General features: G+C 27.1%; 2 protein-coding genes across 2 annotated transcripts in view; both read left to right on the top strand.

Moving 5' to 3' along the window:
* Window positions 1-7,462, top strand: part of fz2 (frizzled 2) — a 103,621-nt gene extending 96,159 nt beyond the window's left edge. The window contains exon 3 of the mRNA XM_075304020.1: window positions 5,021-7,462. Within this exon, the coding sequence (XP_075160135.1) occupies window positions 5,279-7,462 (2,184 nt within the window). The 5' untranslated portion in view covers window positions 5,021-5,278. The remainder of the gene's footprint in view (window positions 1-5,020) is intronic.
* Window positions 7,463-7,489: 27 nt separating this feature from the next.
* LOC142233190 (uncharacterized) lies at window positions 7,490-8,667 on the top strand. The gene has a single exon (XM_075304021.1). It carries the CDS (start codon window positions 7,490-7,492, stop codon window positions 7,850-7,852), a length of 363 nt encoding a protein of 120 aa, XP_075160136.1. The 3' UTR covers window positions 7,853-8,667.
* Window positions 8,668-22,313: the final 13,646 nt, after the last annotated feature.

The raw sequence follows: 22,313 nt of genomic DNA on the forward strand, positions 1-22,313 counted from the left end.
AAATTAAATTAAATTAAAATAAATTAAATTAAATTAAATTAAATTAAATTAAATTAAATTAAATTAAATTAAATTAAATTAAATTAAATTAAATTAAATTAAATTAAATTAAATTAAATTAAATTAAATTAAATTAAATTAAATTAAATTAAATTAAATTAAATTAAATTAAATTAAATTAAATTAAATTAAATTAAACTAAACTAAACTAAATTAAACTAAACTAAACTAAACTAAACTAAACTAAACTAAACTAAACTAAACTAAACTAAACTAAACTAAACTAAACTAAACTAAACTAAACTAAACTAAACTAAACTAAACTAAACTAAACTAAACTAAACTAAACTAAACTAAACTAAACTAAACTAAACTAAACTAAACTAAACTAAACTAAACTAAACTAAACTAAACTAAACTAAATAAAATAAAATTACATTAAATGTAGGAATTTCTAAAAATTAAATAATAAATAAATTCAATTAAACCATCAAATCGTATTAAAATTGTAGTTTATAGGTGGTATTAATGTGCTGTCGAACAAAAAATTATGGCTTGCCCCAATTTCTAAAAATTTCTACTATGAGTTTAATAAATTTATATTTGCAATTTGAATTTAATAAATTCGTAATTTGTAAAAGTATTTTAAGAATTTTAAGAAATTTTAACTCCATTTTTTTCTTTTCCAAAATATGAAATTTTCTTCAACAGAAAATTGTTTACTATTTTAATATATTTTCTTCAATTTCACAAAAAAAACGTATTAACAAATTTGCTTGACGTTACAATTTGTAAAATATTTTAGTTAAAATTTTTCTAAAATAAACCTACATTTTCCTTGATGGTCGGTTCGCTACGTTTTTGGGTTTCTAGAAATTTTTAAAACTTTAATTCCATAGCACCAGACAATTTATCTTTTTCACAATTCACAATTATTTCTCTTGATCACACTCACTTGGTAGAAATTCAATCAAATTTAATTATAGTCGGTTCATCTGGTGTGTGTGTGTGTGATTAAGAAGTGTCACAGTAAATTATCACAATCAAATATTTGGCCCCAAAAAGTACTGACTTGCACCACTTACTCAACAATAGTTGGATGAAATGTCAGTTGTCAAGAGTAATTAAGGAAGTGTTTTCGACAGCAACAATCATGACTTTATAAACAAACAAAAAATCAGCCAACATATTCTTGATTTTTCATTTGGTGTTATTGTTGTTATTATAAAGCCCGAGGACAGATAAAAAAAGAGCAATTCAATTGAATTTAATTAATTTTTGAGTGATATCTCAACACTTTTTTGTCGCCCCCCAAAGCATATACATATATTTTGTAATAGAGAGAATCTTTGTCATCTGGCTTTTGCAAACTACTCTGGTCAAGTAGTTTACTTCCCTTTACGCATCCCTTAGAAACTACCATTGGAAGTTGTTTTTTTTTTTATTGTTTTATTATATTTGATATCAGTCTGTCAGTCTGCCTTTAGGAACACTCACCAAAGCCAAAGTGTAAAGACACAGAGTACCAAGGCAACAAACAGGAAAATGGGCAAACGTTATGGGGCGGACATTGTATTTGTGTCCCAATGCCCACCATAATATAACAGCTACCGTTTATGTCTGTCAAATTTAATAAAAATCACTGATTTTGATTGATGTTATTTTATTGAGCTGTGCTGCTCTCCAGCCTCAATTCATCATCATCCTCATATAGTAATCATCATCTGAGGTCTCCTTTTCCGGTAACAGTAACAAGAAATGGAAATTGTTTGTGTGTGAGCGTATGTGTCTCCGTGTTTTTGTAGTTTTGACAGTGATGCCAATTTGGTGATTTTAGCACCAAATTTAGTGCTTTTTGATTTCCAAAGACTACCAATTGCCTTGTTAGTGCCTTTTCAAAAAAAAAAAAGCACCAACTTGGTGCTTGGTGCTTGGTGCTTTTGGCGCTTTTTTCAACTTGAACAGTATAACATAATGTTTAATTGACGATATCTTTTCATACAAAAATTCGGATTATACTTTCAAAAGCTTAAGAAAGTTAACCATATTGCCAAATATAGAATTTGATTGTTATGAAGGTTGTATTGATTCTTTTTTAATTAATATTGGTATTTAGGCTATTCTTTAGAAATGTCTAGCGACGAGTGCCGAATTTCTGAACTTGATAAAGGTGTCATTTAAAACGTTTGTATTAAATTCACAAAAGCACTCATAACTGAAATAAGAAATAGACTCCCCCAAATAGTAATATTTCTAAATTTAATGTCGACAAAATGTTTTTCTACTCTGAAAAAAAAAAATAGTTTGAAATTAGAAAAACATTACTGATCAAAATGAATTGGATGAATTTTGAATCAAAATGCATCACATCAAAATCAATACGCAAAAGTTGTATAATACATCTTTTGAAGTTTTGTTTTTGTTTTTAATAGAGCATTGAATTTTAGCTGACTTTAGTAGTTTTTGCGGTGGGAGGTGGTATGTAAGAATTTATAATATATTTTTGGTGCATTTTGCCCTTCGGGAGTTGGCATCACTGAGTTTTGAGTGAGAGAGTCTCTCCTTTAATAGAATTTCGAGAAATATAACATGGACACTCTCCCTTAGGGATTGCATACATGGTTGCCACTCGTGCCAAAAAAAAGTCTACCAAAATTTTAAGAAAATTTTGTCAAAATGTTATTTCTATAGAAAATTTTGTCAACATTTTATTTCTATAGAACATTTTGTACAAATTTTATTTCTATAGAAAATTTTCTCAAAATTTTATTGCTATAGAACATTTTGTCAATGTTTTGTTTATGTAGAAAATTTTCTCAAAATTCTATTTCCGTAGAAAATTTTTTAAAATTTTATTTCTATAGAAAATTTTGTCAAAATGTTATATCTATAGCAAAATTTCTTAAAATTTTATTTCTATAGAAAATTTTGTCAAAATTTAATTCTATAGAAAATGTTGTCAAAAATTTTATTTCTGTAGAAAATTTTGTCAAAATTGCATATTTCTATAGAAAATTTTCTCAAAATTTTATTTCTATAGAACATTTTGTCAATGTTTTGTTTCTGTAGAAAATTTTCTCAAAATTTTATTTCCGTAGATTTTTTTTTTTAACTTTTTTTTCTATAGCAAAATTTCTTAAAATTTTATTTCTATAGAAATTTTTCTCAAAATTTCTTTCTATAGAAAATTTTGTCAATGTTTTGCTTCTGTAGAAAATTTTCTCAAAATTTTATTTCCGTAGAAATTGTTTTTAAATTTTATTTCTATAGAAAATTTTGTCAAAATGTTATATCTATAGCAAAATTTCTTAAAATTTTATTTCCGTAGAAAATTTTGTCAAAATTTTATTTCTTAGAAAATTTTGTCAAAAATTTTATTTCTATAGAAAATTTTGTCAAAAATTTTATTTCTATAGAAAATTTTGTCAAAATGTTATATCTATAGCAAAATTTCTTAAAATTTTATTTCTATAGAAAATTTTGTCAAAATTTTATTTCTATAGAAAATTTTGTCAAAAATTTTAATTCTATAGAAAATTTTGTCAAAATTTTATATTTCTATAGAAAATTTTCTCAACATTTTATTTCTATAGAAAATTTTTTAAAAATTTTATTTCTATAGAACATTTTGTCAATGTTTTGCTTCTTTAGAAAATTTTCTCAAAATTTTATTTCCGTTGAAACTTTTTTAAAATTTTATTTCTATAGAAAATTTTGTCAAAATTTTATATCTATAGAAAAATTTCTCAGAATTTTATTTCTATAGAAAATTTTGTCAAAATTTTATTTCTATAGAAAATTTTCTAAATTTTTTTTTCTATAGCAAAATTTCTTAAAATTTTATTTCTATAGAAATTTTTCTCAAAATTTTATTTCTATAGAAAATTTTCCTAAAATTTTATTTCCATAGAAAATTTTCTTAAAATTTTATTTCTATAGAAAATTTTGTCAATGTTTTGTTTCTGTAGAAAATTTTCTCAAAATTTTATTTCCGTAGAAAATTTTGTCAAAATTTTATTTCTATAGAAAATTTTCTAAAAATTTTATTTCTGTAGAAAATTTTCTACAGAAAATTTTGTCAAAATTTTATTTCTATAGATTAAATAGATTATTTGTTTCTGTAGAAACAAATAGAAACAAGTAGAATTTCCCATATATAGAGAAATTCAATAAAAAGCTTACCACAAATATTTGATGATTTAAGCCCACGTTAAAACGTAAATAATCTTAACGTCAAACGTATTTATTTTATAGCCCATATATTTTATGGTATTGGGAAATTACTAAATACTACTATATTAAAAAGTACAAATGGATTATTAAAATCCTTTAGATTTTATTTTAAATGGCAACCCTACTAATTATTAAGAAACACAAAAACCACTAAAGGCATGCTAAAAGCAACAACAACATAAAATATGGGAGGTTAAAGTAGTAGGTAAATATTTGTATAGGGATGTACCTACCTAGCTACAGAGAAACTCATAAGTGATTGTGTGTCATGGAAGATGGTCGAAAATAACGGTTACAAAAACAATGACATTTGGAAAATTTGAAATGTGTTTTTACAAAGGGTGAACTACCAATCACTTTAGTACACACTACACACATACATACACTACAATACTCCCACTCATTTGTAGTTAACTCTCTCTCTCTCTCTCTCTTTTACTCTGTTTCACTGATTTGGCTCATCTGAGCTGAAGAGAGACATGGCCACACACACAAACATTGAATGTGCGTTAATTTTTTTTCTTGAGGCTTAGACATCACACAAAACTCTCTGAATAAACAGTTGCGTGTTAAATGTCAAATGGTTAAGAAGGACTGTTGGGATACATACGGAGAATTGAATTTAATAGATTTCTACAGATGAAGCAGATATTTACGTATTTCTTGATAGGAAGGAGACGTGCTTTGCAACTGTGTCATCAAAACAAAATGTAGACAATATCCTTTTGTATTCTATAAGCATTGATTTTTAATTTGGGTTTTTTTGTTTTTTTTTTTTTTCTTGCAGATGTTTTTTAAATTCCGATGTCTCCACATTTGACGCTGAATATCCGTTGGGCGCCATTTAACATCTAACTACATTTCATCATCTAATCAAAAATCCTAGCTACGCTATTTATACGCTCTTTTATTCTATTGGAAACTCTCTATGTACGTAAGAGTTTATTGTGGATAGATCCTTAAACTGTAAGATCAAGGGGTATTGGCTCCCCCCTGGCAACAGCTCAACAACCTACAAACATCAAAACAACACATCTAAGCATTTATGAGGACAAGAGTTTTTGACTCTTTGTCATCATTTCTATCATCATCATCACCATATTCGTCACCTGCAACAATGCCATCTTCACTTCTTACAAGGAGTTATCTACTCTCACTTATCTGCCTTTCATTATTCACTCGATATACCTGCCAAGCGGATGGATTACAACACATGGGCGATAATGGCGGTGGAACCGGTGTAGGAGGCATGGGCGGTAATATGGGCTTGGGCATGCATTCAATGGAAGTAAGTCCTGCCCCAGGTTATGGACTCCCCGCAATACCCAAAGATCCCAATTCGCGATGTGAAGAAATTACCATACCCATGTGTAGAGGTATTGGTTATAATATGACATCGTTCCCCAATGAAATGAATCATGAGTCCCAAGATGAAGCTGGCTTGGAAGTCCATCAATTTTGGCCTTTGGTTGAAATTCGCTGTTCACAAGATTTGAAATTCTTCTTGTGTTCCATGTACACACCCATTTGCCTGGAGGACTATCATAAACCTTTGCCCGTATGCCGTTCAGTTTGTGAGAGGGCTCGTGCTGGATGTGCTCCCATTATGCAACAGTATAGTTTCGAATGGCCCGAACGTATGGCCTGTGAGCAATTGCCCTTCCATGGAGATCCCGAAAATTTGTGTATGGAACAGCCTTCATATACCGACTCGTCCTCGTCGGGAGGATCTTCTTCATCTGGAGGTTCTTCCTCATCGGGCTCTGGCCGTGGCGATGTATCCGGTGGCGGTTCATCATCCAGCGGTGGTAAGCGCAAGCAATCCGGTTCGGGTTCCTCCTCTGGTACGCAAAAATGCAAAGGAAAAAATTCAAAAAACTGCCAAAGCTCCCTAGGAGAAAAAACAAACGCAAAGGAATGCACATGCTCATGTCGCCCACCTCTAATACTCCTGGGGAAGGAAGCTCAAATGATGCCACCACAAATGCATTACCCTTGGTACATGAACTCGACTGTGTCAAGAATCGCAGGCGTTCAAAATTGCGCCATACCGTGCAAGGGACCGTTCTTCACAAACGACGAAAAGGAGTTCGCCGGCATATGGATAACACTGTGGTCGGGCCTCTGCTTCTGCAGCACTCTAATGACACTCACCACATTCATCATCGACACCGAAAGGTTTAAGTATCCCGAAAGGCCCATAGTTTTCCTGTCGGCCTGTTATTTCATGGTGGCCGTGGGCTATCTGTCCAAGAATTTTTTGCAAAATGAAGAGATTGCCTGTGATGGCCGCCTACTAAAGGAGAGCTCGACCGGTCCCCATTCATGTACCTTGGTCTTCTTGATGACCTATTTCTTTGGCATGGCTTCATCGATCTGGTGGGTTATCTTGAGCTTTACCTGGTTCCTGGCAGCTGGTTTGAAATGGGGCAATGAAGCCATTACGAAACATTCGCAATATTTTCATTTGGCTGCCTGGCTTATACCAACAGTGCAATCGGTGGCCGTATTGCTGCTGTCGGCGGTCGATGGTGATCCCATACTAGGCATCTGCTATGTGGGTAATCTAAATCCAGATCATTTGAAGACATTTGTGCTGGCACCTTTGTTCGTGTATCTGGTGATTGGTACTACCTTCCTTATGGCCGGTTTCGTGTCGCTATTCCGTATACGATCTGTGATTAAGCAGCAAGGTGGTGTTGGAGCTGGTGTTAAGGCTGATAAATTGGAAAAACTGATGATACGCATTGGCATTTTCTCCGTATTGTATACCGTCCCGGCAACCATAGTCATCGGTTGCTATCTGTATGAGGCCGCCTATTTTGAGGATTGGATAAAGGCCTTGGCTTGCCCCTGTGCCCAGATTAAGGGCCCTGGCAAGAAACCTCTGTATTCGGTATTGATGTTGAAATACTTTATGGCTTTAGCTGTGGGCATAACATCCGGTGTATGGATATGGTCTGGCAAAACCCTTGAGAGTTGGCGACGATTCTGGAGGCGTCTGTTCGGTCAACCCGATCGGACAGGGGCCAATCAGGCTCTCATCAAACAAAGGCCACCCATACCACATCCATATGCTGGCTCTGGCATGGGTATGCCGGTAGGATCCGCTGCAGGATCACTGCTGGCAACTCCATACACACAGGCAGGCGGTGCCTCGGTGGCCTCCACCAGCCACCACCACTTGCACCATCATGTTTTGAAACAGCCTGCTGCCAGTCATGTATGACATGGAGAGTCAGGTGGAGCTTCAACGATGGGTGGTGGTGGCGGCGGCAGTACAATTGGCGGTGGTAGCGTGCTAGGTGGACATGGTACTCTAATGAGCACGGCAGGCAATAGTACAGTTGGCGGCAGTGGCATGCACGGTGTTGGGGCTCCTCCTGGCAGTTTAATGCATGGTGGTGGTGCAGGTGGCACAGGCCCAGGGGGCAATGGTGGTATGAATACACCCGGCAATGTCTATGGCAATGGTGGTGGGGGCGGTGGTGGTGGCAATGGCAACAATGGCCCCGGTGGTATGGTCGATTCAAGAGCGGTGTCTGTAGTGGTATCACTACCGGGCGGGCCTGGTAATCAGCATCCGGGTCAGGCATTAAGCGACTATGGTCCTATATAGTTAATGGTACGACCAGATACAAATCACTGGGTATCCACAAGTAGTTTTAGTCAGTTGTAAATCAAGCTTAGAGAGTGAAAGTCAAGGCAAGAAGTCATCACAGCCATCTGAAATTGTTTTCTTTTTTTTTATAAATGACTTAAACTATTTGATCATTTAGTGGTTTTCTGTCGTTTTTTTTTTTTGTAAAAAAAACAAAACAACCAAAACGTAGGGAGATAAAGAAAAATGCTAAATTCTCATTTTGACAACAGTTTTCTGTATAAAAACAAACAAAAGGAATTCAGCCGCCATATTAAAATCTAGTAAAGTAGCATTTATTTTTTGTTTTTTTTTTTCAATTTTGTTTTTGTAACAAAAAAAATCTTACTACATAAAACAAAGAAATCAAGCTATTTTAACTTACTACATAAAAAAAATCTAGTCCACATTTTCCACATATACATAAATGTTAAGGGAACTTCTCTATGCTACCTTCATTTTGATGGAGAAGACATCAAGGGAGTTGATTTAACAAAATAAGAAAAACAAAAAGCACAATATCTTAAAAAAAAATAGTAATTTAAATAAACTAAATGTTTATTCAAAATAAACAAAATCGAAACTACTTTCCTTTTTTGAATTATTTTTCTTAAATAGACTGACTTTAATTGAAAAAAAAAACTGTTCGTTTTTTTATTGTTTTCGAAAAGAAAAAAACAAACTCCAAACGATATCGTAAAGCAAAAAAAAAAGGGTAAACGAAAAACAAACGTTTTAACTGCCACTGCCAAAACGTAAAGCCATAATGTATAATAAACTTCGAAAAAAAACAACTAAGCCTGTTTAAATCATCCCCCTCCCCCTCACATTCAAAAACAAAATATAATCGAATAAATATCAGAATTAAAATTAACACAAATCCATTTGTAAAATATAATTCATATGTATTCTTTTTTTTAGACGAAACAAAAATATAAGTTAGTGATTATTCTGATAAAAAAAACAAAAAACCACATACAATTTATTATAAAAAAAATATATATTACACACAAAACAAAAATCATAAAAAATCTAAAACATAAAATAAAATTTTAATAAGAACCTTTGTTAGTTTTATAAGATAACCAAAAACAAACGTATAATAATTTGTAAATAGTTATTTATATATATAAAAAAAAACTAATAGTAATATACTGTGTATTTAAGAAAATAAAAACAAAAATTCAACCCGAAAAGTCTTAAAATGCATTTTTCCAAAAAAACAAACAAACGAATAAATTTTTGGAGGATATGATTTGATACAATTGATCTGACAAAAAGTATTATAGCGACACATTCAAGCAAACCAAAATTAATTAAATAACAACGAATAAATTCTATCATCTAAAACGAAAATAATTTGACAAAACAAGCAAACAAAAATAAATAAATTTAATTTATTGCAAATAAATGTCGAACAAATTTTTATAGAAACTTTTAGTTGTATAAAATTTAAATCGAATAATTGAAACAGATAAATTAAATAGAAAAAAAATAATAAAATACAATTTTTTACCGTTTTAACGCAAAAAAAATTAATTTAAATTAAATCCATAATTAAAATGGATAAAAACCAATAAAATAAATTTTATTAATTAATTTAAATTAATTTAATAAATTTTATTAATTTATTTAAATTAATTTAATAAATTTTATTAATTTATTTAAATTAATAAATCAAGCAAATCAAAATTAATTAAATAACAACGAATAAATTCTATCATCTAAAACGAAAATAATTTGACAAAACAAGCAACAACAAAAAAATAAATAAATTTAATTTATTGCAAATAAATGTCGAACAAATTTTTATAGAAACTTTTAGTTGTATAAAATTCAAATCGAATAATTGAAACAGATAAATTAAATGGAAATAAATTACTAAAATTTATTTTATTTAACTATAAATTAATAAAATACAGTTTTTTTTACCGTTTTAACGTAAAACAAAATTAATTTAAATTAAATCCATAATTAAAATGGATAAAAACTAATAAAATAAATTTTATTAATTTATTTAAATTAATATAATAAATTTCATTAATTTATTTAAATTAATATAATAAATTTTATTAGTTTACTTCCATTTATTTATCTGTTTCAATTACGTAATTTCAATTTTATAAAATGCCAATTTACATAAATTCATTTACAAATTAAATTAATAAAATAAATTTTATTAATTTATAAATTTTATAAAACAATAAAATAAATTTTACTAATTAATTTATTTATATTAAAAAAAATATATTAGTTTATTTCCTTTTATTTTACCTTATCTTTAAATTAAATAATTGATAAATTAATAAAATAAATTTTATTAATCTGACAATTTAATATAGAAATATATTTATAAATTAATAAAACTTATTTTTTTAATTAAAATAAATTATTAAAATAAGTTCTATTAATTTATAAATTAAATTAATAAAATCAATTTTATTGATTTATAAATTAATTTATTTAAATTAATAAAAACATTTTACTTAAATTGTCAAATTAATAAAATTATATTATTTTATTTGTTTCCACTATTTAATTTAAGGATAAGATAAATTAAATGGAAATAAACTAAAGTTTTAAAACTAACAAAATATGAATAAATTAATTTATAAATTAGTAAAATTTATTTTATTAATTTAAATAAATTAAAGTATAATTTAATAAAATGTATAAATTAATAAAACTTGTTTTATTTAATTTATAAATTAATTATTTAAATTAATAAAGTTTTAAAACTAAAAAATATAAATAAATTAATTTATAAATTAGTAAAATTTATTTTATTAATTTAAATAAATTAATGTATAATTTAATAACAAGTTTTATTAATTTATAAAATTAATTATTTAAATTAATAAACTAAATTTAACTAATTTATATTTTTTTACGTTAAATCGTATTTTTATTAATTTATTTGTTCCAATTATAAAATAAGTTCTATTAATTTATAATTTAAATTAATAAAATCAATTTTATTGATTTATAAATTAATTTATTTAAATTAATAAAAACATTGTACGTTAAATTGTCAAATTAATAAAATTGTATTATTTTATTTGTTTCCACTATTTAATTTAAAGATAAGATAAATTAAATGGAAATAAACTAAAGTGAATAAATTAATTTATAAATTAGTGAAATTGATTTTATTAATTTAAATAAATTAAAGTATAATTTAATAAAATGTATAAATTAATAAAACTTGTTTTATTTAATTTATAAATTAATTATTTAAATTAATAAAGTTTTAAAACTAAAAAATATAAATAAATTAATTTATAAATTAGTAAAATTTATTTTATTAATTTAAATAAATTAATGTATAATTTAATAACAAGTTTTATTAATTTAAAAAATTAATTATTTAAATTAATAAAATAAATTTAACTAATTTATATTTTTTTTACGTTAAATCGTATTTTTATTAATTTATTTGTTCCAATTATTTAATTAAAATTTAATAAAATTTACAATTATCTATTTTAGTTTATTTATATTAATAAAAAAAATTAAATGAAATTTAAATATTATACATTTTAAACTAAATAATTGAAAAAAAAAAATAAATTAATAAAATAAATTTTATTAAATTTATTCAAATCAATTTTTTTTTGAAATTTTAATGAAATAATTGAAACAGATAAATTAAATGGATATAATTTAAAGAAATAAATTTGATCAGTTAAAAATTTTTATGAGTTATCATTTATTTCATTAAAATATTATAAAATGTTCAGATCTATAAACATATTAAATTAAATCCTCCAAATTTTATTTTAAATGAATATACGAAAAATATTGTATTTACATTAAATATCATTATCATCATCATCAATTCAATTTACAATTCTGTTTGATGACACCAGCATTTAAGCTCAATTTTCTTTTCAGTTTCTTTTTTTTTGTTTTAATTTGTTTTTTTTTTTTTCAAAACTAAGAATAAATATTTACTATAACCTATAATCGAAAACATTAAATTCTTCTCCTTTGTGTATATAGTTTTATATTTAGTAATTATATATATAAAATATATATGTATCTATAGTTAATATTTATAATTATAACTTATGTGAAAACAAAACGATACCATACAAAACAAAAAACCCAACTCCTTATTAAATCCTATTAGATGCAAGCATAAAAACCATGAATTTATAATCCTAACAAAAAAAACACAAACACGAAAACGAAATTGCAATAAAAACTGACATTTTGTATTACAAAAAAATATATATATATTAAAATTTTTTTGTTGTTTTTATTTTATTTGGTTTTAGGTTTCATTTGAGGTTATTTTCTTTGATTTTTTTTTGATAATTTCAAAATTAGTGGTGTGATTGGGTAATAGTATCCCAAAATATGTTGGCAAAAAAGTTCATTACCCAATAATCGTGAGGGTAATTTATTGGAAGATTGGCGAATTTTTACCATTACCCCCCCCATCTGTCATCTTCCCTAAATATTCCATTTGCCGGAGGGAAGATATTTGCATTTTTTTCTGTTATAGTTAAATCCCTCCAGAGCTCCATGAAAATTGGCCCTATTTGATGTTTTGTTTCTTACGCGGACATATCCTATGAATAAAAAACTTTTTTACAGCGAAGGAATTTTCTTTGTTATTTTTAGAAAACATTCATAATTAAATATTCTTCGTAAAATTTCGCACATTTTAATGAAAAAATGAAACGAACTTTAAAGAAAAATTCCTTGGGTTAAATGTTATTTTTGAATGGTCAGACCAAAAAAAAAATGGTCTGATAGATAATGTCCTATAAAATATACATGATTGCGACAAAAATTTTCCATTTTCACCGTCCAAATATAAATTTTTGCTCTACCAAATGGCATAGATCATTTCTCTCGGTGCAACTATATATCTCAAAAGGAGATGGCCATATTTGTCATATTGCTTATAAATTCCGTATATGAGTTAGGAACTTAATTATACCCTAAACCACATAGTGGTCAGGGTATAATAAGTTTGATCGGCCAAAAAATGTGCCTACCAGAAATATTGATTTTAGACCCCATAAAATATATACCGATCGACTCAGAATCACCTCCTGAGTCGATCTAGCGCTTGGTGTCCGTCCGTCTGTCCATGTATTTGTTGTTCACAGGATTCCGGTAGCAATTATTAACCGATTTTGATGAAATTTGGTACAGGGAGTTTTTTGGGCACAAGGACGAACGCTATTGAATTTGGAAGAAATCGGATCAAATTTAGATATAGCTCCCATATATATGTATCGCCCGATTTCGACAAATGGGGTCACGTTGCGCGTTTTTTCAAACGGATCGTCACCAAATTTGGCAAAAGGTAATCTTTACCATCGCCCTTCATGTCTGCAAAATTTCATCCAAATCGATTCAGATTTAGATATAGCTCTCATATATATGTATCGCCCGATTTTCCCAAATTTGGCCACAAAACCTTTATTTATCAACCGATCTTACTCAAAGTTGGCTAAACATAATCTTCTATAACACTAACTATATGTGTAAAAAATCATCGAAATCGGTTCAGATTTAGCTATAGCTCCCATATATGTATCACCCGATTTTGAAAAATTCGCCCCTAATAACTTTATGTTTGACCATACAGGCCTCATTTCTTAACCGATCTTACTCAAATCTTGCACAAGGTAACCTTTTGTGGTATTAATCAAACCCGCAAAATATTATGCAAATTGGTTCAGATTTAGATATAACTTCCATATATATGCATCGCTCCATTTTCCCAAATTTGGCCATAGTACTCTTATTTATTAACCAATGTTACTCAAATTTCAAATTTTGATGTACTAGCCGATCGTACTAATACGTATGATTTTTACAAATTTGTATTCATTACCCACACTAATTTAACGATTTTCTCTTTTTTAATAATGGGCTCAATATTAGTGGCATACTAACTCCGTAGGCGCAATATCAACACAGCCAGTGTTGCTAGAAGTAGGGGAAATTCCCTATATGTAGCGTTTTTCTAATATTTAGCGTCTTGTAGGGACGTAGGGCCACAATGTAGGACATTTTTACTCAACACAATTTGTAATAATTTTTACATTTTGGTGGCTCTAGAGGAGGAAATTAGAAGCCGGCAAGGCATGATCTTTAACAATGTGTTATTCCTGTAGAGAATTTTGTCAACATTTTATTTCTATAGAACATTTTGTCAAAATTGTTCTTCTATAGAATTTTTTTTTTAAATATTATTTCTAAAAAAATTTTCTCAAAATTTTATTTCTGTGGAATTTTTTCTCAAAATTTTATTTCTTTAGAATTTATTGTCAAAATTTTATTTCTATAGAAAAATTTCTCACAAAAATTTGTTTATAGAAACTTTTTCCAAAATTTTATTTTTATAGAGATTTAACAAAAAAGATTACAAGAAATCCTTATTTTTGCAAAATTTTATTTCTATAGAAAATTTTGTCATAATTTTATTTCTATAGAAAATTTTGTCAAAATTTATTTGTATAGAAAATGTTGTAAAAATCTTATTTCTATAGAAAGTTGTGTCAAAATTTTATTTTTATACAAAATTTTGTCAAAATTTAATTTCTATAGAAATTTTGTCAACAGTTAGCATGTGGGACCACGGTTGCCATTCGAGCCAAAAATAATCTACCAAAATTGAAAGAAATTTTTACCAACAAAAAACTACCAAACAAGAAAACCTTATTTTGCAAAATGTTATTTCTATAGAAAATTTTGTCAAAATTTTATTTCTATAGAAAATTTCGTCAAAATGTTGTCATCATTTTATTTCTATAGAAAATTTTGTCAAAATTTTATTTCTATAAAAAATTTTGTAAAAATTTTATTTCTATAAAAAATTTTTGTTAAAATTTTATTTCTATAAAAAAATTTTGTTAAAATTTTATTTCCATAGAAAATTTTGTCAAAATCTTATTTCTATAGAAAGTTTTGTCAAAATTTTATTTTTATAGAAAATTTTGTCAAAATTTAATTTCTATAGAAATTTTGTCAACATTTTATTTCTATATTTTGTCAACATTTTATTTCTAAAGAAAGTTTTATATTATATTTTTATGCAAAATTTTACTCATTTTTTACCCAAAAAAAAACTACCAAACAAGAAATCCTTATTTTTGCAAAATTTTATTTCTATAGAAAATTTTGTCATAATTTTATTTCCATAGAAAATTTGTCAAAATTTATTTGTATAGAAAATTTTGTCAAAATCTTATTTCTATAGAAAGTTGTGTCAAAATTTTATTTTTAAACAAAATTTTGTCAAAATTTAATTTCTATTGAAATTTTGTCAACAGTTAGCATTTGGGACCACGGTTGCCATTCGAGCCAAAAATAATCTACCAAAATTGAAAGAAATTTTTACCAAAAAAAAAAAAACTACCAAACAAGAAAACCGTATTTTGCAAAATTTTATTTCTATAGAAAATTTTGTCAAAATTTTATTTCTATAGAAAATTTTGTCAAATTTTTATTTCTATAGAAAATTTTGTCAAAATGTTGTCATCATTTTATTTCTATAGAAAATTTTGTCAACATTTTATTTCTATAGAAAATTTTGTAAAAATGTTATTTCTATAAAAAATTTTGTTAAAATTTTATTTCCATAGAAAATTTTGTCAAACTCTTATTTCTATAGAAAGTTTTGTCAAAATTTTATTTCTAAAGAAAGTTTTGTCAAAATTTTATTTCTACGCAAAATTTTACTCATTTTAGAAACTTATGAACATAATTAAGGTAAAATTCATTCATTAAAAAAAAAATTAAATATTTCATGGGAATTTCGAATGTAGAAATATTGTGTACTTAATTTGTATAAACCAATTTTTCTCACTTTTAGTTCATGTCATTAAAGTAACCAATAATTAAAATAATGAAAATTTTCTAACATTTGGCCAAATCAATTAATTTTCATGAACTAAAATAAAATTAAGTACGCTATAGAAATTTTCGTTGACCTTTTCACTGAAGAAAATCAAACAGAAAAAAGCGCAAAGAAAAAAAAACAATTCATTTAAAATTCAACCTAAATTAAAAAATAATAACAATAAAATAACATTTCTATTAAAATATTACTTAAACTAAATAATGTTTTAATGGTTTCAATAAATATTTTAATTAAAATAGAAAATTTTGTCAAAATCTTATTTCTATAGAAAGTTGTGTCAAAATTTTATTTTTAAACAAAATTTTGTCAAAATTTAATTTCTATTGAAATTTTGTCAACAGTTAGCATTTGGGACCACGGTTGCCATTCGAGCCAAAAATAATCTACCAAAATTGAAAGAAATTTTTACCAAAAAAAACTACCAAACAAGAAAACCGTATTTTGCAAAATTTTATTTCTATAGAAAATTTTGTCAAAATTTTATTTCTATAGAAAATTTTGTCAAAATTTTATTTCTATAGAAAATTTTGTCAAAATGTTGTCATCATTTTATTTCTATAGAAAATTTTGTCAAAATTTTATTTCTATAGAAAATTTTGTAAAAATGTTATTTCTATAAAAAATTTTGTTAAAATTTTATTTCCATAGAAAATTTTGTCAAACTCTTATTTCTATAGAAAGTTTTGTCAAAATTTTATTTCTAAAGAAAGTTTTGTCAAAATTTTATTTCTACGCAAAATTTTACTCATTTTAGAAACTTATGAACATAATTAAGGTAAAATTCATTCATTAAAAAAAAATTAAATATTTCATGGGAATTTCGAATGTAGAAATATTGTGTACTTAATTTGTATAAACCAATTTTTCTCACTTTTAGTTCATGTCATTAAAGTAAACAATAATTAAAATAATGAAAAATTTCTAACATTTGGCCAAATCAATTAATTTTCATGAACTAAAATAAAATTAAGTACGCTATAGAAATTTTCGTTGACCTTTTCACTGAAGAAAATCAAACAGAAAAAAGCGCAAAGAAAAAAAAAACAATTCATTTAAAATTCAACCTAAATTAAAAAATAATAACAATAAAATAACATTTCTATTAAAATATTACTTAAACTAAATAATGTTTTAATGGTTTCAATAAATATTTTAATTAAAATAATTAATATCTTAATTGTTTTAATTAATAATTTAATTGTTTTAATAAATATTTTAAATGACGTTGTTGAATTAAATCACTTCAGCGAAATTTCAAATAAAATTTAACCCTTAAATGCGCAATGTATCTATTAAGATACAACCAGGAAAAAATTCTTTCGTCTTAAAATGTTAACCGAATTCTTTGAAATAAAGTTTCTTGTATTTAATACATTATAAGGCTATTTCTAAAAACATGTTTTTCGGGAAAATTTGTTGTACTTCTCAGTAATCTGCAGTCAAAATTAAAAATCAAATTTTCACCAAACATTCAAAAAACTAAAAATTAAATAATATTTACCAGAGATGAAAGTAATGTTGGTAAAAAAACTGTGTACACTAAAAAAAATATTCTCGAGATTTCATGTCTTTAAAATACGAATGCAAATTTTGCTTAGCGTAGAAGACGCATTTCTGTAATATAAAGTTTTTTTTTCCTTACCCAAAAGTCGATAAACTTTTCAATGAAGTCGTATTGTCTTTATAATGAAGTGATTTGATTTAAAAATGGGTATCAAAAACATGAAAGGAAAATAATTTGGGCTAAGGTCAACTTGACTTTAATAATTCAGAAAAATTCTTTAAAATTAATGAAATTATATTTAAATTTTTTGTCTTTTTGCATCTTGACTACAAAGGAAAAAATCGTTCAAAAATAGGACATATTTTTCAACACTTTATTTTAAAGACATTGTTTACTTGAAACATAGCATAATTTCTACTGGAAGCCGAGTCTGAATTTTTGAAACTAAGATTGTCGTTAACTTGTTTTAAAGGACTTTGATAACATATGAAGAAAAAAAGTTGAAAAAGGGAAACATTAAAATTTGTTTCCTCGAATCACAAAACCCAAATTTAAAAGAGAATTGTGTCTTAAAAGTATCCTTACTTGAATTCTCCGCTTCTTTAGCACGGAATCAATACCAAAATTGTTAAAGTAACGACAAAATCTTTGGAACCGGACATGCTTTTTTCAGTGTAGTAAAAAAATATCTCTATTTCTACTAAAATCTATTTTTTTTATTTGTACACACAAAAATTTTTTTTTTTTGATTCAATCACGAAATTAATTGATCCAATTAATTTTTAATTGAAATGTCTTCAATCACAGAAATGATAGTCTCAATTAAAAAATTAATTGAAGGTCAATTAAAAAGTTAATTTATCCAATTAAAAAATTAATTGATACTATTATTTTTGTGATTGATTTTTGTTTCAATTAAAAAATTTGTTGAAGCAATTAAATGTTTAATTGAATATTTTTTAAAACTCAATTAAAATTTTAATTGGAAAAAATTTTCGTGAAATTTTTTTGTGTGTAACTAAAAACTTAATTTAATGCGCCCTGTATTTTTGAAGATATAATCAAGAACAACATACTTTTTTTTAATGGGTATACATCTGCTTGTTTTACCATTTTGCATATTATATATTTTTTTAAAGAAATCGGTGGTCTTGTGCATTTAAGGGTTAATTGAATCAATATTTTTCTGGTAGTAGCCAAAAACAAACGGAAACTCAAAATCTGTGGATCCAAGTAAATTATTTTTTTCAGTGTAGCCTCTAGTCTCTTCAATACTACAACATCATCACCATTATATTTATTTAAATCATAATTTTCATTTATTATTCCATTCCATTTTAAATGTACCTTAGTCTTAGCGCCCATATGTATAACTAAATTGTAGAAATATATGTCCTTATAAACAAAAAAAAAAACTAATTTAATTACAAAAAAAAAACCAAACAACCCAGAAAGCTGTAAAAAATATTTTGCCACACTCAAAATACAAAACAAAAAAGCTCTAACTTGGGAATATAATGCCCTATGAAACGAATATACGTAATTTAAAAGACAAGGAGTTTTTTTTTAATCTAGAAAAAAAACCAACAACACAAAAATATGTATGTATGGTGAAAATGTTTACAAAATAAATGTTTATATAGCATATACACTAATACATTTATAAACATATTTATATATATAGTATATAGTAAGTTTTACGATTAATCTAGATCTTAAGTTCGTAGAAATTTGTTGGTCTCTCTCATGAAATGTGTTAGCAAAATAAAATTTACAAATACTACTGGTCTAATTGGCAATGCGAAACAAAAAAAAAACTGTCAGAAAAACAAATAATCACATAGAAAATTTAACTGTTATAAAAAATATAACATAAAAAAATATAACATAAAAAAAAACAAAAATCAGTAAAATGATTTTCCAAAGAAAATCATCAGTGTGTTCTTAAAAAAAGGAAAAGCATTTTTGAAAAGTATATTTCATAGTTTAAATAAATTAAATTAATTTACATTAAATTAAAACAAATTTATATTGGGAAAGTTGAAAAAGATTTTTTCGAATTTATTTTTTAAAGAAATTTCAATTATTTGTTTTTATATTTATAATGAACTTTATTGAAGCGATTACTTGCAGTGTCGAAAAAACGTATTTTTAAAATTTTTAAAAATATCGAACACTGGAAAAAATAATTTTTTACATTTTTTTTAAAAAATTCGAATTTTCCAAAATTCGAAAAAGTAAAAAAAATTGAAAAATATATATATGCAAATTTTAAAAAATCGAAAGACAATATTTCAAATATTTGAAAAAGTCGAAAAAATAATCGATATCGAAAACTCTAAATCTCGACTTTTACAAATTTAAAAGAGTCAAAATTTCACAACGACGACATACGGTGCATATGAATGTGTAAAATTTTACAGTTCATTTTCAACCGCAGCGCAGTTGTTTTGAAAAGTCAATGTTTTGAATAGGTCGGCTTTTCTAAGTCTTTGAAAAAGTCAAATAGTTGAAAAAAGAATTTTGTAATTATTATTATTTTTTTTTTAATTTCAAAAATTTGAAAAAGTAAAAAAAAATTTAAAAGAAGATATATGCAAATATCGAAAAGTCAACATTTCAAATATTTGAAAAAGTCGAAAAACCGAATTTTTCAAATTTTTAAAAATATCGTAAACTCTAAAACTCGACGTTTCCAAATTTAAAAAAGTCAAAAATTCACAACGACGACATACAGTGCATATGAATGTGTAAAGTTTTACAGTTCACACGCAGCCAAAATTTTTGAAAAAGTTAGGAAACCGAACAGCCGAATTTTTTAATAGTCGGGGTTTTAAGTATTTTCAAAAATTTTAAATTTAACAAGTATATACGGCCATACGTTCGGTCAGGCCGAAGCTTATGTACCCTCCACCATGGATTGCGTAGAAACTTCTACTGAAGACTGTCATCCACAATCGAATTACTTGGGTTGCGGTAACACTTGCCGATGGCAAGGTATCTTAAAACTTCCTAACACCGTCTTCTAAATTGCAACGTAGTCCATACGTAGTATATATTACACTAAAAATGGCCGATTAAATATGTATATAATTAAGTTTGACAAAATTTTGTATAGAAATAAAATTTTGATAAAAGTTTCTATAGAAATAAAATTTTGACAACATTTTCTATAGAAATAAAATTTTGACAACATTTTCTATAGAAGTAAAATTTGGACAAAATTTTCTATAGAAATAAAATTTTAACAAAATTTTCTATAGAAATAAAATTTTGTCAAAATTTTCTATAGAAATAAAATTTTGACAAACAATTCTATAGAAGTAAAATTTTTACAAAATTTTCTATAGAAAAAAATTTTAACAAAATTTTCAATAGAATTAAAATTTTGCCAAAATTTTCTATAGAAATAAAGTTAAACAAAATTTTCTATAGAAATAAAATTTTGGTAGATTATTTTTGTATCGAGTGGCAACCATGATTATGAACCGATATGGACCAATTTTTGTGTGATTAGGGATCGGCTATATATAACTATAGACCGATATGGACCAAATTTGGCATGGTTGTTAGAGACCACATACTAACACCACGTTGCAAATTTCAACCGGATCGGATGAATTTTGCTTCTCCAAGAAACTCCGGAGATCAAATCTGGAGAACGGTTTATATGGGGGCTATATATAATTATGGACCGGTATGGACCAATTTTAGCATGGTTGTTAGAGACCACATACTAACACCAGTACCAAATTTCAACCGGATCTGATGAAATTTGCTTCTCTCATAGGGTCCGCAAACCAAATCTGGGGATCGGAGATCAAATCTGGAGAACGGTTTATATGGGGGCTATATATAATTATGGACCGGTATGGACCAATTTTAGCATGGTTGTTAGAGACCACATACTAACACCACGTTGCAAATTTCAACCGGATCGGATGAATTATGTTCCTCCAAGAGGCTCCGGAGGACATATCTGGGGATCGGTTTATATAAAGGCTATATATAATTATGGACCGATATGGACCAATTCTTGCGTGGTTTTTAGAGACCATATACTAATACCATGTACCAAATTTCAGCCGGATCGGATGAATTTTGCTCCTCTAAGAGGCTCCGGAGGTCAAATCTGGGGATCGGTTTATATGGGGGCTATATATTATTATGGACCGATATGTACCAAATTTCAGCCGGATCGGATGAAATTTGCCTCCCTTAGAGGGTTCGCAAACCAAATCTGTGGATCGGTTTATATGGGGGCTATATATAATTATTGACCGATATGGACCAATTTTTGCATGGTTGTTAGAGACCATATACTAACACCACGTACCAAATTTCAGCCGGATCGGATGAAATTTGCTTCTCTTATAGGGTCCGCAAACCAAATCTGGGGATCGGTTTAAATGGGGGCTATACATAATTATGGACCGATATGGACCAATTTTTGCAAGGTTATTAGAGACCACATACTAACACAACGCTCCAAATTTCAACTGGATTGGATGAATTTTGTTCCTCCAAGAGGCTCCGGAGGACAAATCTGGGGATCGGTTTATATAAGGGCTATATATAACTATGGACCGATATGGACCAATTCTCGCGTGGTTGTTAGAGACCATATACTAACACCACGTACCAAATTTCAACCGGATCGGATGAATTTTGCTCCTCTAAGAGGCTCCGGAGGTCAAATCTGGGGATCGGTTTAAATGGGGGCTATACATAATTATGGACCGATATGGACCAATTTTTGCAAGGTTATTGGAGATCACATACTTACACCATGTACCAAATTTCAGCCAGATCGGATGAAATATGCTACTCTTATAGGCTCCGCAAGCCCCCAGCCGTTTATATGGGGGCTATACGTAAATGTGGACCGATATGGCCCATTTGCAATACCATCCGACCTACATCAATAACAACTATTTGTGCCAAGTTTGAAGTCGATAGCTTGTTTCGTTCGGAAGTTAGCGTGATTTCAACAGACGGACGGACGGACGAACATGCCTAGATCGACTCAGAATTTCGCCAGAATTTCG

The sequence above is a fragment of the Haematobia irritans genome, chromosome 4, assembly GCF_050003625.1.
Source record: "Haematobia irritans isolate KBUSLIRL chromosome 4, ASM5000362v1, whole genome shotgun sequence".
Lineage (NCBI taxonomy): Eukaryota > Metazoa > Arthropoda > Insecta > Diptera > Muscidae > Haematobia > Haematobia irritans.

Excerpts from the sequence above, each read along its gene's own strand:
- LOC142233190 (XM_075304021.1), top strand. The coding sequence starts at position 7,490 with ATGGGTGGTGGTGGCGGCGGCAGTACAATTGGCGGTGGTAGCGTGCTA.